This window comes from Borostomias antarcticus (genome assembly GCF_949987555.1).
Source record: "Borostomias antarcticus genome assembly, chromosome: 1".
In the NCBI taxonomy this organism is placed as follows: Eukaryota; Metazoa; Chordata; class Actinopteri; order Stomiiformes; family Stomiidae; genus Borostomias; species Borostomias antarcticus.
The window spans coordinates 33,476,335-33,493,028 of NC_140234.1; the positions used below are offsets into that span (position 1 = coordinate 33,476,335).

The window sequence follows — 16,694 nt, forward strand, 5'->3', positions numbered from 1 at the left end:
TAGCTGCCCCAGGCTTCTGTGGAGCAGCCTAATGGAGCAGATTGCAGAGCAGAGCAGCTTCAGTAGGAAGGTAGAAGTGGTTGTAATGTAGAAAGGGTTGTAATGTATAAAGGGTTGGGTTAGAGTGGGACAGTAGAAGCTGTTGGATGGGTTAGGGGACTGAGAAAAGTATCCTCTCTCATATATGTACAGTATATGAACCCATAGAAGAAAAAAAGGAGGAAAGGGTGGGTTACGGTTTGGAAAGTAGAAGGGGTTGGGTTAGGGTTAGTGTTTGGACAGTAGAACGGGTTGGGGTAGGGTTAGGGCTTGGACGGTGGAAGGGGTTGGGTTAGGGTTTGGAAGGTAGAAGGGGTTGGGTTAGGGCTTGGACGGTGGAAGGGGTTGAGTTAGGATTTGGAAGGTAGAAGGAGTAGGGTCAGGGTTTGGACAGTAGAAGGGGTTGGGGTAGAGTTAGGGCTTGGACGGTGGAAGGGGTTGAGTTTAGGGTTTGGAAGGTAGAAGGGGTTGGGTTAGGGTTGGACGGTAGAAGGGGTTGAGGTAGGGTTAGGGTTTGGACAGTAGAACGGGTTGGGGTAGCGTTAGGGTTTGGACAGTAGAACGGGTTGGGGTAGCGTTAGGGTTTGGACAGTAGAACGGGCTGGGGTAGGGTTAGGGTTTGGACGGTAGAAGGGGTAGTGTTAGGGTTAGAAGGTGGAGACACTCACAGTCCTCTCCTGTGTCCTCCAGGCCTGCTATGAACTCCATGTCCTCGCAGCACTGTCGGCCCATCTCCACACAGAGCATCACCAGCACCGACTCAGCAGACAGTGAGGAGAACTACGTGGCAATGGTGAGCCTTAACAGCCAATGGGACACTTGGGGGCGACGAACACGCTTTGGCCTTTGTTTCAAAGGAACAAGGATCCACTGTTTTCTATTTGGCCGAGCTGTCCGGTCTCAGTGGAGGGGTGTGTCTGACGCTGTCCCGTCCCCCTCTTCTCTACGTCCCTCAGCAGAACCCAGCGTCTACCTCGCCAGCCCTGAGCGCCACCAGCAGCCCCGCCCCCAGGAAGTGTGGTAACGTGGACTACTTAGCGCTGGACTTCCAGCCCGGCTCCCCAAGTCCACACAGGAAGGTAAACAGACAGACAGACGGACGGACAGACACAAACGTCTACATAATGTTAGAGTTGACAGTTTGTCTACCAGCTCAGTGGCCTTGTGGTTAGAGCGTCTGCCCTGAGATTGGGGAGGTTGGGGTTGAGGTTGAGGAGTCATAGTTTGGGGAGTCACACCAAAGACTATTAAAAAAATTGTACCCAATGCCTCCCTGCTTGGCACTCAGCATCACGGGTTGGATTGGGGGTAAGTCCCTGCGACATACTACCGTCATGTCCAGGGGGTGTACGTGTACATCAACCTGCCTCACGCTAAGGGATCGGGAGGTAGTATGGGCCTATGAGCCACTAGGCTCGAGAACCATTGGTTCTCAAGGCTACTTACTTTATGTACTTACAGTACAGTTTGTCTAAGTTGTCCTTGTCTCCCCCTGCTCTCTGTGGTGTCTCCCTGCAGCCCTCCACCTCGTCTGTGACCTCCGATGAGAAGGTGGACTATGTCCAGGTGGACAAGGAGAAGACCCAGGCCCTGCAGAACACCATGCAAGAGTGGACCGACGTGCGGCAGTCTACTGAGCCTGCCAAAGGAGTCAAGTCCTGACGAGTCCTGACACTTGAGCTGGCAGCTGCTCCTTCCACATCACCACAGGCTGTTGCCACTTCCTGTTAGGAATGAATGAGTACTGAGATGTGGGAGAGTGGACCTCTGAGGGTATAAATACATGGGACACAAAAGCCATAGCCTACGCCTCTCCTCCGTGCGGACCACCTGTGCAGACTACCGCCAGCGCATGCAGGATTCCAGGCCTGATCCTGAACCACCCTGAACCACTCTGAACCATGCTGAAACCACCCTGAACCGTCCTGAAACCATCCTGAACCACCCCAAACCATCCTGAGCCACCCTGAACCATTCTAAATCACCCTGAAACATCCTAAACCCTCCTGAACTACCCTGAACCATCTTGAGCCATCCTGACCCACCCTGAACCATCCTGAACCATCCTGACCCACCCTGAACCATCCTGACCCACCCTGAACCATCCTGAACCATCCTGACCCACCCTGAACCATCCTGAACCATCCTGAACCATCCTGACCCACCCTGACCCACCCTGAACCACCCTGAACCATCCTGACCCACCCTGAACCATCCTGACCCACCCTGACCCACCCTGACCCACCCTGAACCATCCTGAACCATCCTGAAATACCCTGAACCACTAGGAACCATCCTGAACCATCCTAGCCCACCCTGAACCATCCTGACCCAGCCTGACCCATCCTGACCCACCCTGACCCACCCTGAACCATCCTGAACCACCCTGACCCACCCTGAACCACCCTGAACCATCCTGAACCACCCTGAACCACCCTGAACCATCCTGAACCACCCTGACCCACCCTGAACCACCCTGACCCACCCTGACCCACCCTGAACCATCCTGAACCACCCTGACCCATCCTGACCCACCCTGAACCACCCTGACCCACCCTGACCCACCCTGAACCATCCTGAACCACCCTGCCAAAGTTCCTCCTGGAGAGACTGTTATTGCATTCTACATACAACTGATATTATACGGACAACTGATATCAACTTGCCTTCTGAAATCTGATCTGTACACAGTACCTGTCTGTCACTGAAGCTGTCCAACCACTGCAGAGGCACTACTTCTTTGGAGTGGTGTGACAACGTGTTGTTTTATCTTTAGCAAGTTCATTAGCAAATTGCTGCCAATCCAAATAGTATCACTGTCTTACTAGCTAGACCATGCCAAGAAGGAGGCAGTGCACTATTATTGTGTCAAGTCAAGTGTAGTCTTGCATTGCTTTAAGGGCAGCCTCGACTTTGACTTCAATCAGGCGTTTCAGCTGAGCCTTGCAAAACTGGTGAAGACATTATTTTTGCTGCCGGGATTTATTTGAGCTTAGCAGTGCATGACTGGCAAAATAGACTATACAGCCTTACTTAAGAGGTCCTTATCAGAAGCCTTAAAGATCATTTCAAATGACTGTTGTTAAAGCCTGTTTGAATTACACTGTGTATGCCATCCATATTGGCCAGTACTGGCTGTCTTGTTGACAGGCCTCTCTAAATGCAAGCAAATAACATATAAGTCATCTGTGTAAACATTAGGGGGAAAAAGACCTTTGAAAAGAAGACAGCCCATCTGATTTCCCTTCTCTTAGTATCTGCATGTCATATGCATCGACGGAAGGTGAGATAGTGGGCTTTATGAAGGCTTTTCTCTAGAGATGTTTACCTCAGGTAACTCATGCAGCTCCCCCAGAGCACTAACCAATCACCACACAGGACCTGCTGAGCTGTCATATCCAAGGTGTCTGTCCTCTGAAAGGCGACGTTTCACTACTGTCCTCTGCATCCTCTCTCTCTCTCTCTCTCTATCTCTCACACACACACACACACACACACACTCTCTCTCTTCCTCTCTCTCTCTCTCTCTCACACACACACACACACACACACTCTCTCTCTCTCTCTCTCTCTCTCTGTCACACACACACACACACACAAACACTCACACCTTATGAGCACACACACATGCACACACACACAGATTAGAAAGGAAATGTGTTTTATTTGTGTATTACATCATGTTGTTCTATATCACACCATCACTATTCTCCCACCCGAACAAGAAGAGCTTGTCTGTACATTAACACTCAGACGAATGAAGAGGAAATCCATGACCAGCTGATCCTTGTAGACGTGTAAGAAGGCAGCTTATAGAACAGCTCCCGTTAGCGTCCATATGGATGATAGGATCTGTTTGCACTTCCCGTGAAGTGGGTTGTTAAATTCTGCCTGAATTGGAGGCACTTAGACAAATGTCAAAAGAGCAGTATGGTCGAGTGATATTACGCCGTTTGCAATGTAGACGATTTGCCAAGGTTTAATGATCATGAATGAATGTTGTCAACGGATATCCACAGAAGAGAAATTCCTGAATTCATCTCATTTTAGTGAGTCACCTTCCCCTGTTGACGAACGTATTGTTGTCCTGGATTATTTGTTCATTAATAACCAACTTAATCTGTGTAGGAGATATTATTGGCAAATGTTTAATTTAAATCAAGTCCAGTATTTCACTGTGGGCTGGGACCACTAACCGGGGGGGGGGGGGGGGGTCATGTCGAATTGCAGCGTTGGGCCGTGCAGTGCTTTGAGGTTGTTTTAGATGGTTTTGCTGAAATCGCATCTTAATGTTTTTTCTACCATTTTTACAGATTTTGTATTATTATTATTGTTGTTATTATTGTTATCATTCTTTTTTTACTGAGGACGGTGGGAAGGTAACAGCGTTAGGGTTAGAAGAAGGCAACGTGCACATGTGTTGGGCTCTGACCAATCTGGGTGCAGATCTTTGTGGCGTTTCAATTTTCAGAATAGTTTTGCGATCATACTTCCTTGTGGAGAGGTGTCTAGTTCTAGCTGACCTGCACTGATAAAGGCCTTCCCAAGGTGAACTATGATTCACAAAGAAGACGACGACTGAAAAATAACTGTCTCCCTGTCTCTCTCGGAACTGAAACAGATCTGTCATGTCTGGAAAGAGAGAGAGAGTTACTGTAAGTGGATAACTGTATGTTGTTGTTGATTGTGTGCTGTAGTACAGTATGTTGAAGACAGCCTGAGTCGACGAGAAGCTGCTCAGCTGTGTTGTCTGTTGCAGAGGTGACATAACTGCAACTGTAGAGTTCATTTATACCATTCCTCTTGCTACTACTGTAAAGCTTTTTATCCCATAGTGGATTGCTTGTGAATTAATTTATTAATTTATTGTTTTGCAGTTGGAAATTGTAAAAAAATAGAAAAAGAAGAAAAAATACAAAAGAAAAGTAAATATTGCTCTACTAACATTAATTTATGCAAATTGTCTTGATTTTGTGAAGCAACATGCCAACCAATGCCAATGTGATAGTAAAATGTGGTACATTTGGGATACACACACCTGGTTATTCCTGTATGTTAGACTTACTGTGGACATCAAATAAATCATGAAGTGCAAAGATATCAGTGTCGAAACTTGATATTGTATAATATGAACAAAATGTCACCGTTCACAATCTCTGCCCGAGACCGCTCCCCTCCTGGAAGATATCGCCCCCTACCGTTGGTAGCAGGAGCAACCACAGGAGGTCTGGAGGTAAAGGTGAAGGCAAACTGTAGCCTATAAGCCTACACTTGTCTTGTAGATAGCAAATATTTTACCCTGATGAGGAATCAGATGCAAAGCACAAGCTTTCTCTACTCATAATATTATTTGTTGTACATATACCGGACACTTATGAATCCCACTTGCACTGCCATTTTGTGAGTGCAGAACACCCACCCTTGCTTAAGTCTCTGACAGCCACCGACAGCAGGGGGCGCTGATGTGCTTGTTCCAGCCTACATGCAGCTTGTCATCAGAGATCTCGCTTCGGGTAGTAGGCTAAGGTCCGCGCAGTTTATACTTTTCTCCACTAGAGTGTGCATTTGGACACTGTTATCCAAATGCGTATTTCATGTCCAAAGGGAGGAATGCTCATACAATGAGACTCTGTAGTACCTCCGCAATTCCCGTGCCTCGGAGAGCTGCTCGGACAAATGATTGTCAATGGAATACTTGAGACAGATCGCAGTCGGTTTGTGTGTCGGTTCCGTGGCGCTACGGAATCGTTGTTTATGTAGTGTAATTGACCAAGATGTAACAAGATTTCTGATTCGAACCGGGACAGCAAAAGGACAATGTGAAAAATGAAAATCCTGTCGTGAGTCTGGAAGTTTTGGTGGATTTACCACTTAGAATGCGTTAGTGATAATTTGCTCAGTTTACAGTTGATAGTCTTTTGAAAGTATGGTCGAATTTCACCCGATTTAGACTATATGAGTTCACATTTTGACGTAAGACACTGAAATGTGCCTACTTACACGCAGTTATCCATGTATCTAATCGAAACACAGTGCGTGGAAATATTTTATTATCAGCGGAATGGTGGCACCATACTAGTAGGAATAAGCGTGATGGATTTTATTCCTGCCGCGGAAACATAAAAATAGCGTTTTATTGATATTTGTGCTTAATCGGTTGACTTGCCTAGTGTCACATGTATTTTTTCCAGACATATATATTTTGAATGAGCCCTTTATTACGCTAAATATATTAGGCTACTAAAGATAATTTTGTATGTCATTGTTGCGGCCACCTAAAAGGCACGGTGAATCTATCCATCTGAACTTGTTGAGGACCGAGGCCAGTGGGCATGGGAGAAGCTACTCCCGCACAGCCCGCCGCGGGTGGTTTTGTCCCAATGTTAGGTGTTGGCATGGTAGGACCAGGTGGGGTCAGCGGGTCGATCGCGACATCGAGAGGCTCTGCTGTCCCACAGTTGCATAGCGCGATAGTGGAGCGTTTACGCGCCCGGATTGAACTGTGTAGAAGACATCATTCCACTTGTGAGAACCGCTACCAGCGAGGTCAGGCCGAGAACTCGGACCGTGAACACGAGACAACTCTCCACCTCCTGAACATCGTGCATCAAGGACCCGGGAACAGGAAAACCAAGGGCAGCCGGGCCTCGACCCAGCAACCTGCAGAATACAGCAGAATTAACGGAGAACAGAAAGTTCAAAGTTCTACAGGGGGAGAACAGAAAATCTCAACACGCATAGCTGTAAGTAATGATGATGATGATGGTGACGATGATGATGATGATGGTAGCGATGGTGGGAAAAGTAATAACACTTGACTAGCAATTCATATCGTGTCGATTCTAAAAGACCAGACCAGACCAGCACTAATTTAATCTGTGAGATTCATATCGATTCAAATATTTGACACAAAAAAAAGGCTAATATTTGGCTACCAGTGAAAGAGGTTTAAAGGTGAAATGTAAAAGACTGTCTAACTTACATTCTGGAAGCAATTAAACAAAGTGCTGAAGGATTCTGAATATGAACTCTACTTTTACTAGTTGACACTTGCATAAGTTTATTACTTTTCTGCTGAAAACCTCAGAGATATATATTTTCACAAAGCAGTCCACCTTAGAAAGCACTTCCAGGCCATTAGGTCACCATGCTGAAGTCAAGCTTTGTTCTCAGTTTTACAGCTTCTGAAACCTAGTCAGGCACCCTCTCCCCCGTTTGGAACAGACAGTCAGCTCTTGTGCAGCACACTGTTTGAAACCCCAATTCAACTCAAGCAGGTTTTGTGTGTGTAGATTTGTTGAGCCCAGCTGTGCTGATGTGAATGGCTTGGTCCATGGCATCTGCTGAGAGCAGGAGCAGGGAGATTTATCTAGTTGTTTTCCTTCATTGGGCACCAGGGAGCTAGCATCCAGACCTGAGGTGAGGACATGTTTCCCATGGAATGTTTCAATAGAATGTCAGAAGGGGTGAGCGCCCATTTACTAGAGCTCACAGATGTTTCTCCTGGAGGTTTGCTTATTCAGACAGTGAATGGAAAAATAAACATCATAATATGTCTTGTCTAGCAAACTTAGAATATAACTAGCAGATGCGGCTGTATTTCAGCGGTGGGAAATTGTTTATTGAATTCATTTCCAGGCTTCTATAATTTATATAATCCTTTGTTTCTCTCTTTTGGTCATGAGGATACACAGGACGCTAGCTTTCCAGATTAAAGTCAGACAGATTCACCTGATCTATAACAACACACAGACATGGAGATGTCTCTAATGACTGTCAAATAGAACGCACACCAAGGATGGGAATGACTATTTCAAAAGAGGTTAGCCAACGTAGCCGCTGCTGTTTCACTTCTGCATCAGAACGTAAGCCTCCGGGGGAACACGGTCTACATAAAAGTGATGAGTGCAGCACAATTGTGAGGAGAAGAAGAGTCCTTGTGTGGGTTTATCTGTCATGTCTTAAAGGTTAATGTCTGCTTCTCACTTCCAGAATGTTGATACAGTATGATGTGGTGTAATTTTCCACTTCCGTGTGTCATAGTCTGCTCCCGGTGGGAAAACTCAGTGAATTGATTCTTGTAAGTGCACTCGTCCTAACACCAGAGTAGACAGTAGAGTACACAGAGTGAACAGGACTGAACAACGTGTTTGATGATCTCAGATCAACAACGGATGTACTGTAACTCCTTCTGACTGAGGAAGTCATAAGAACGCAAAAGCCATCACTTATGTAATGATATTTCCATCTTGTGTGTGTACAATGGTATCATTTGGGTATTCATATTCTTGGTGACTGTACGGTACATGCAGTTATTAAATCACTTCATCCCTTCAGATGAGTATCAAAAAATGCATTCAGGGCAAAGCTAGGTCAAAGACAAGAGCTTACTGTGGGTTTTAACCATATTACCGACCTAATACAATCACATCTCTCACTTAAATCAGGCTGTTGCCTTGCCTGCACTATAAATGACACAGATACTGAAACAGGAAGTAAAGGTTTAGTGGACAGGCTGTCAAATGGCCTTGCAGCGTTGCCGTGCCATGCGCTGCCATGCTGTATTAGCCCCGGTCTAACAAATGACTCGCTAAGCACCTTCTTGAAAGATGCTTTGCCCACGAAACCGTTTGAGCACAAGGCCTACATATAAATGTTTACAGCCACTGAATACATTTCCTGGCTGTGTTTACTTTAAGTCAAACAGGCCTTGAAAATGCAATAGTGCAGTGGCGGCCGGCGATGATCGTCTGTTGTTCTTCTCCTAATCCGGCGTCGGTGACAGATCTGGAACCGGGGGTGCCGCTCCGCGCGGTAACCTCACAGCAGGGGGGCCGCCACCGTCCACGCCTTCTCGCCGCCGCTCCGAGCACTCAGACATACTGTACCGTTGGCTGTCCTAGCATCGTAGGAGCCAGAATCTACACTATGACACACACACACACACACATACACGTATCATAACTGGCTCTGCAGGATGCACGCTCTCCTGCATCCATGTCTCATGTCATGAATTGTAAATGTACAGTACGTCAACAAATGTTGCTCTTACCAAGGTTCAGTGAAGCCGCTATGACTGTGTGGTCAGGCTATACAGCAGACAGTAGAACACTATAGACCTATTGTGTTCCTGCTGGTCAAATCTAATGGCAGAAAAGGAGAAAGAGAGAGAGAGAGGAGGTGGGGGGTATGTACGTATTTCCGGGTGTTGCTTGCTTGCCGTCTGAACCGGAGCTGGAGGTGGTCTATTCTCAGCCTGCGCCAGAGCTGTAGGTGGTCTGCTCTCAGCCTTGCTGGGCTCGGATGCAGAACGGTTAGACCAGGTCTGTGGTGACCACCCACAGAGAAGCACAGGGGCCATGGCCAGGGCCATGTCTGACCAGACCCAGACCAGACCTGATCCAGACGCAGACCAGATCCAGACCAGACCCAGATCCAGATCCAGATCCAGACCAGACCCAGATCAGACCTAGATCCAGACCAGACCACACCAGACCAGACCAGACCAGACCCAGACCAGACCTGATCCAGACCCAGACCCAGACCCAGATCAGACCTAGATCCAGACCAGACCAGACCAGACCAGACCCAGACTCAGACCAGACCAGGCATGCGGCAGGGATCCAAAGAACAGTTGGTCCCGCCCATCACTTCCATGTTGTAATGGAAAAGTGGAGTTTTTCTTTAAAGGGTTAGCTGGCTGGCTTATGGTTCGGCTGTGTGCCAGGTCACTCCTAGACCCCCCCCCCACACACACACACAGAGTTCACTGACGAAGCCAGGCCATGGGTTCCGCTGCTCTCCACTGACACCGGGACACTGCAGAGAGCCTGCCGGGATCAGGCCCCCCCCCCCCCCCCTGGGCCCCGCGGCACTCCAGATCTCTAACCGGTTAAGAGGAACCGAGACGCATGTGGATCTCCCCGTGAGAACCCGGACTCAGTCAGCCCCGCTTCAAACCAGCGCAGCCAGCCACTGCCTGGGAATGTTCAAGTGCACCGCAGTAGGGATGAGCATAGGGATGAGCACGCATACTTGGAAGGCTGTGAATAATGTGCACTGTAGAGGGAGAGAAGCACGTCTCGCACCGAGAACACGACGCAGTCCCACAGGAAATGGTCACGGGGCTCCTTTTTGTGAATTTGTATTCTAGCCTGCATTACTTTGTTGTCTTTTGACAAGGTAGCCTAACTAGTGCAGAGTGTCAGGTACTACTATTAATACTAGTGTGCCCAGAACATGTGCTGCGCCATGGGAAGTATGAATGCCTGTGGACCAGCTATAATGAGAACAGTGTTGTCTAACTTTGCCATCGTTGTCTAGTTAGTCTAATGCTCTGACAGGTTTGTGGAAATATCGCATAGGCTATCTGTTGGGGGTCACGCCACAGCAATACCAGGAGGTTCTTCATAAAACTTTAGCACCGCATTAAATTTAATCACAGCTTGTCTTAAAGAGAGGAAAATGGCAGGTTAACATCCCACCCAGGGTCAAGTAAATAGAGGCACTGTTGAGAACCTGAGGAGAATGCTGTTCATAAGTCACATCTGTTGAAAAATGGATGCTCGGAGAGCATGTGGTTATGTGGTTTTAAAGGGGGAACTATAATTCTGCGAATCTGGTTTTCTTCAGTCGCCCGGGGGCATTTGCATCGAGCTCCTGGAAGGAACGCTCTTCTTTATGAGTGTGAGCTAATTTATTATTTTTTTTGTTCCAAATTTCAAAATGCCACCAGCGCGCTACCCCACAGAGAAACAAAGGAACCGGGGCGATACGATTCCAGGAAGACGGCGCGTTACAGCAGACAGCCGGCAGGGCAGAGTGGATGTGTGTGGAATCAAAGCCGCCGCTGGCTCGTCTGCTGTAGCAGCGGTGTCTCTCCGAGGCGCCCCCCCCCCCCTGCGCGCGCTCCTCATGTTTTATTCACCAGCCTACGGGAAGGCTGCAGCTTTGAAGAGCTCTGCTGAAAATCATCCCGCAGACCGGGCTCGTCCGCCGTCTTTCGCCGGGGCGATGCGGTCCTAAGTGGCTACGTGCGCTCGGAGGAACACAGACCCGCGCTCAGCAGGTCCCCGTGGGACGCAGCTGCTGCTGTCCGCCAGGCTAGTTAACCTGGGGTCTGGACCTGCGCGGCAGTCCTGTTCGAAGACTCGGCAGTTTCCTCCGATAGACATCTGGTTCAGTAGATGTCCTTTAATGTGGTTCAAGACTTCCCACAAAGCACCCTGTATCTTTGTCCTATTATGGTACACATTATAGTCAACCTCTCAATGACTAAGCATATGCCTTTTCTGATAAAGTGTTTCAACTTTTCAAGTACAGATATATGACAATGTGCTTTTTTGACCAGATCTTGTGAGAATGGCCATTAGCTGTTTTAGTCTGAATAGCTCGAGTCTTTGCGACACCAGCGGTCTCTGTTCCGCCTGAGGGGAGCGGGGTGTTGGCGTGGAGATGCCAGCAGTTAAACTGAAGCTGCAAACAAAGAGCGTCATGGCTGCCTCCACACCGGGGCTCCAACATGGGGTTTCTTCAAGGCAAGACCTTCAGGGAAACCTTTCTTCTCAGGGAAAGCAACCGGAACAGCTACACAGCTGTGTGTTGTTTCTTTCTGAGTTTGCTGAGCTGTGTGTTGTTTATTTCTGAGTTTATCGTCTGCTTAATAATAATAATAATAATAACTTTAACTTATATAGTCCTAGCGCCTTTCCCCAAGGTCGCTTTACAGGAGGGAGACAAGCACAGACATCACAGAGAACATTGGCTTGGTTGTTGCACGTGCTGTTTTTACACAGAGTTGGTGTGGGCAACTATCAGACTTCACAGTCACACTGACTCACCAGGGTGTTTGGTTCTCCAAACGTTAGGGTTAAGTCATCCACATGAATCTGGTCCATCTCCTCTCTGTCAGGAGCTGATCTGGTAGGAATGCTAATCCATGTTCGCTACATCTCAGCTATTCAGCTCATTAGATTTAGGAGGCACAGCTCCTCTCTCCGTCTGGGACTGAAGTACACTGGAGTGTGAGTGTTCAGGTAGAGGGTTTTGTTGGGCATTGTAAGCGTTCAGGTAGAGGGGTTTGTGTTGGGTATTGTTGAGTGTGAGTATTCAGGTGGAGGGGCTGTGTTGGGTATTGTTGAGTGTGAGTATTCAGGTGGAGGGGCTGTGTTGGGTATTGTTGAGTGTGAGTATTCAGGTGGAGGGGCTGTGTTGGGTATTGTTGAGTGTGAGTATTCAGGTGGAGGGGCTCTGTTGGGTATTGTGAGTGCGAGTGTTCAGGTTGAGGGCCGTGTTTATTGTACACATCCTTGTGGAGGTATTCATTCATGCTTGATGTGAACTCTTCTGCTCACAGAGCACTTTGAGGTCTGGTTTTTCCTGCTTGAGTTAATTGGAGAGAGGAAGACAGCGAGGGTCTGAGAAAGAGAGAGAGAGAAACGGAGAGAGAGAGAGAGAGAAAAAAGGGAGGGTGCCTCTGAGTGTCTTTCCACAAGTGCCGTGCTTTGTTTGCCTGCGCTGAAACCGGAGCTCTGTGGGAACCTTCGTGTTCAGGTGTATGTGTTCAGGCGCTGAGCTGGAGGGACCTTCACGTTGGGTTCCGTGTGAAATATGAACAACAGCCCATCAGCTTTCTCTGCTAAAAACAGACAGCAGCTCTGAAAGTGACACTGCTAACCCGAGATCTGGGTTAGGATGTCACCGCTCCGACGAGATCGCTAGCGGTTTACCAGCCGTGAGGTTTTAGCCCCAGCTGTGTGACAGAGAGAGATGTCTTTGCGAATCGTCTAACTGTTAGCTGTGACTTAAACCGCTGAAACAAATCTGGCTTATCGAACGACGCGATCGCCGCTGTCGTGGGCGGGGGATGCGTTCCGTGCCTTGCAGCGTTTCCACCACGCTCAGAAACATCTCTGTTTGCGCTTAGTTTAAACCCTCACTGTTACAGTCAGCATATAGGTTAACGGTGCAAAAAACACATTCACAAGACAAAAACATGGTAGTGTTTTGGCGTTGAAAATTTCCAGGCCTTTCCCCTGCTGGTACTCTGATGACAATGGAGTTCAAGGGGAGAGCAGTTTTAGTAGCGGGACTTCAAATGGCATCTGCTCCCAGGAACCGCTGCCCTGCTCAGGAAACGAGAGCCCGGGCTCCTCCTGATGTCAATGACAGAGCCCTGGCCGGCACGCCGGGGGTAGACGGGGTGGGGGATGGTTCCCTCTCTCTAGATCAGAGTTCAGAGATGTTTACATTACAGCTCAGGATATTTCTCAGAGGCCGGCCAAGCTGCCCGTGTTCCCAGGCTCCGGAGTTGCTCAGCGCTGAAAAGAAGCACAAACGCTCGCTTTTTTTTCTCCACCCCCCCCCCAACCTCCCACCCCCGCCCCTATCCTCTCTTCTCTGGAGTCTGGGTCAGAGGTCAAGCGCATTTGCATTGTATAAATGTTCTGTTCCTTGCAAGAGGCCACTTAGAAAAATAAACACTTTGAAACGCCAATTCGGCCAAAATATCCATTCGAGCCCGGAAGAGATAGTTTGTGTAATACAGACCATCTTCGCATGGTTACTCTGAATCTCTTCATTATTGACACATACTGGTTGAGAGGCTAATGGCGGCGCTCACCCTCCATGCAGTCCAGCTGAATATTCTCTTTGTTTCATTGGGATGGAGGAGAAGCTGTTGCATGTGGAAGCCTTGTCTTGTCGCTGCAGCCATGTCTGGCAACACAGATATCTGGAACACTGCTCCATTCTTTAATATCAATATTTTAATGCTTGAAAATGCTTGACAAGGATTTTTTGGTGCAGTCAGCAGCATCAGATACGGCCCAGAAGAACACAGCCGGGCTTGTTCCCGGGCCGGGCGCTGCCACTGGGGCAGAGCAGTGGCAGCTGGAATGTTTGTGTTAGTGCTGCGCTGTGGTAAGGTGTCACGTTGTGGGCTCCTCGCTGAGCTATGCCCTGGCGCCGGCTCCCCCTCCACCTAGACCAGAGGCACACACACGCACACACACACACACACACACACACACACACACACAAACACATGCTCATGCATGCACTCACACACCATACCGCTGTTACACTCTCACACATACACACACACACACACAAACACACACATATATACACACTCACATATACAACACTGTTACAAGCATATACAGCACTGTCACACATATTTTAATATCGTTATTTGTGTTCACATTTGGCAAGAAATCTGGTAACACTTTATATTCAGGTCCTCTTATTAAGCATTAATTAAAAGCTCATAATCTCCTTATAAGATGCTTATTAACATTAATATATGGTAATAAGACATGTATAAATGTTAATAATAGTGTTATAAGTATGTGTATTGTTATTTTATATGTTTTTTATACATACTTATTAGTTGTTAATTATGCATTTATTATGTTACCATGCATTTACCTACTGGATCTGAAGTGAGGCACACACACACACACACACACACACACACACACACACACAGCACTGTTACACATTCATACACTACACCCAGCGGAGGTGAAATCAGGGGACACATGGTGGACGTCCTCTCTTGTGGTCTTAGCTGGGACCTGAGGTAGCTGAACACAGATCCTCTGTTGGTTCACTTACTACGCTAGACAGATCTAAAGTTATAGATAGGTACTGTATATGTATTACATGAATGACTGGTGAATAGAACACATGAACATCTAGTGACATCTATTTTACTAGTTCCTGAAACACCAGATCAGTGTATTCAGGACGGCTTCCTGCTCCTGCCAACTTTTAGTCAGTTTATGGAATGTGTTTCCTGTGGGTGTATACCTGTGCTAATAGCACGGCCGGCTAATGAGCATGTACAGGCGCATTTCCCCATCCTCGCTCCCCATTCTCGCTGACGGGCGAGGCCACATTCTCCTCACAGCTGTCACTGGGAAAGTGGCGTTGCCTTTTATTTTATTATTATCATATGATAATGAGAGAAAGACAGAAAGATAGCGAGAGAGAGAGACAGAACGATGGGAGAGAGACAGAGAGAGAGTGAAAAAGCGAACATTCCATTCTCATTCCCACTCCCCCCCCCCACCCCCGTAGCGTCTCACTGCTACCCCGCCTCCGGCTTCCTTCCTGTGCTTTTTTTAGAATCTATTGGATGTTTTTTCCCACATCCGGCAACAAAGAGAGGCTTGTGCCATAACCTAACAACACGGCCTATCGAGGGACGGCTACACAAGCGCGCTCAAATATTTAGATAAATTAACGGACCCCGGCGCATTAACGGCCTCCCCTCCCATCCCCTCCCCACCCCACCCCACCCCACCCCACCCCACCTCACCCCAATCCTGGTGTTCAGTACCTGAGTCGTGACTGCAGACGGTGCCCCTGAGGGCGCAGTCGTGTCCTAGAATAGTCTGTCCATATAATGGGCATTGATGCACAGATACTAACTCCATAGATACACATGATTAAATATTTGCCAATTATTATGAATATGTAATTACTTCCAAATAATTGCTTTGTGTGTACATGTAATCTTTGGACAATAAGCATGTTTAAAACAGAAACCCCCCATTTGTTTGTGGTTGGAGAGGAAAGTAGATGCCAGAACTGAATTGTAGATCAAGTAAATTCCCATGGTAAACATGTACAGGAAGTGAATGTCCTGGTATCTGCCGGTCGTTGTTTAGTGGAGTCTAATCATCTTTCCCGTCTGGTCCCCTGGTCTGGTTTTCCTGGTCTGGTCCCCTGGTCTGGGCTGAACTGGAGCAGCAGGCAGCTGATTTGTCTTGGGGGGGGGGAGGGGGGCGCATGGCCAGGGGAGGGCTGGGAAACATCAACAGTAGCAGGACAAGATATCCACGCAGACCAAACAAACACTGCTGGGATGGATACAGATATTAGCCCAGACTTCACCTAGCAGGGCTGGACTTAACCCTGTGGCTCACTTAACACAGCAGAAGAGTCGACATTCACACAAGGTTAGAAATCTGTAAACGGTTTTGATAAAGCCCAGATAAACTGGTGAAACTTGAGAATAAAATACCTCTGCTAGATTTGGAATCTTCCTCTGCTTCCTGAATCGACTGTAGATGTACCCAGCCCTGACTGTTGACCTACCCAGCTCTTGAGTGTCCACCTACCAAGTCCTACCACAGGTGCTCCTCCTGTCCTTTATCTCCCAGTGCTGACATGTAGACCAAATGAAATGTCCTACTGTCCCCTGTAGCATCTAACGACAAACACGTGGCTTCCTGGCCACCTGCTGGGCTCTGATGCTGCTCAGTGGCAGACTGGACACGGGGACGCCGGCTGGGTCCTGCGTTTCCTCACGCAGCAGACGACGGCCGTGACGACGGCCAGATGGCTTGGGCATTTTATCAGAACAGTTTCATTTGTGCATCGAGTCATTTTGTGCATATGTAAGCTACTGTTAACACTGTGTACATGAGCGCTTAGCATTAGTCATCCCTGTTATGAATGGCGTGGCTACAAGCTAGCGTCCGCATGTCCCTCCCCTCGGGGTGTAAATCTAGGATCGCTATTGATTTTAATGGTCTGGATACCAGATATGCATATTGGAGGGGGGGGAGCATGGAGAAGGCGGAGCCTGGGGAGGGTTTCCACCGAGTAGCAGGTTTAATGAGGGTTTTTTTTCCGAGAGCGAG

The 16,694-nt window shown here is 48.0% G+C and overlaps 2 protein-coding genes across 2 annotated transcripts in view; both read left to right on the forward strand.

Moving 5' to 3' along the window:
- gab2 (GRB2-associated binding protein 2) overlaps positions 1 to 1,701 on the forward strand; it is a gene marked incomplete at both ends in the record, with an annotated part of 38,500 nt that extends 36,799 nt beyond the window's left edge. Inside the window, 3 exons of the mRNA XM_084437999.1 lie at positions 730 to 832; positions 996 to 1,118; positions 1,558 to 1,701. Coding sequence (XP_084294125.1) covers positions 730 to 832; positions 996 to 1,118; positions 1,558 to 1,701 — 370 coding nt within the window. The remainder of the gene's footprint in view (positions 1 to 729; positions 833 to 995; positions 1,119 to 1,557) is intronic.
- A 4,670-nt stretch (positions 1,702 to 6,371) lies between these two features.
- Positions 6,372 to 16,694, forward strand: part of maml2 (mastermind like transcriptional coactivator 2) — a gene marked incomplete at both ends in the record, with an annotated part of 38,285 nt that continues 27,962 nt past the window's right edge. The window contains one exon of the mRNA XM_084461263.1: positions 6,372 to 6,782. Coding sequence (XP_084317389.1) covers positions 6,372 to 6,782 — 411 coding nt within the window. The remainder of the gene's footprint in view (positions 6,783 to 16,694) is intronic.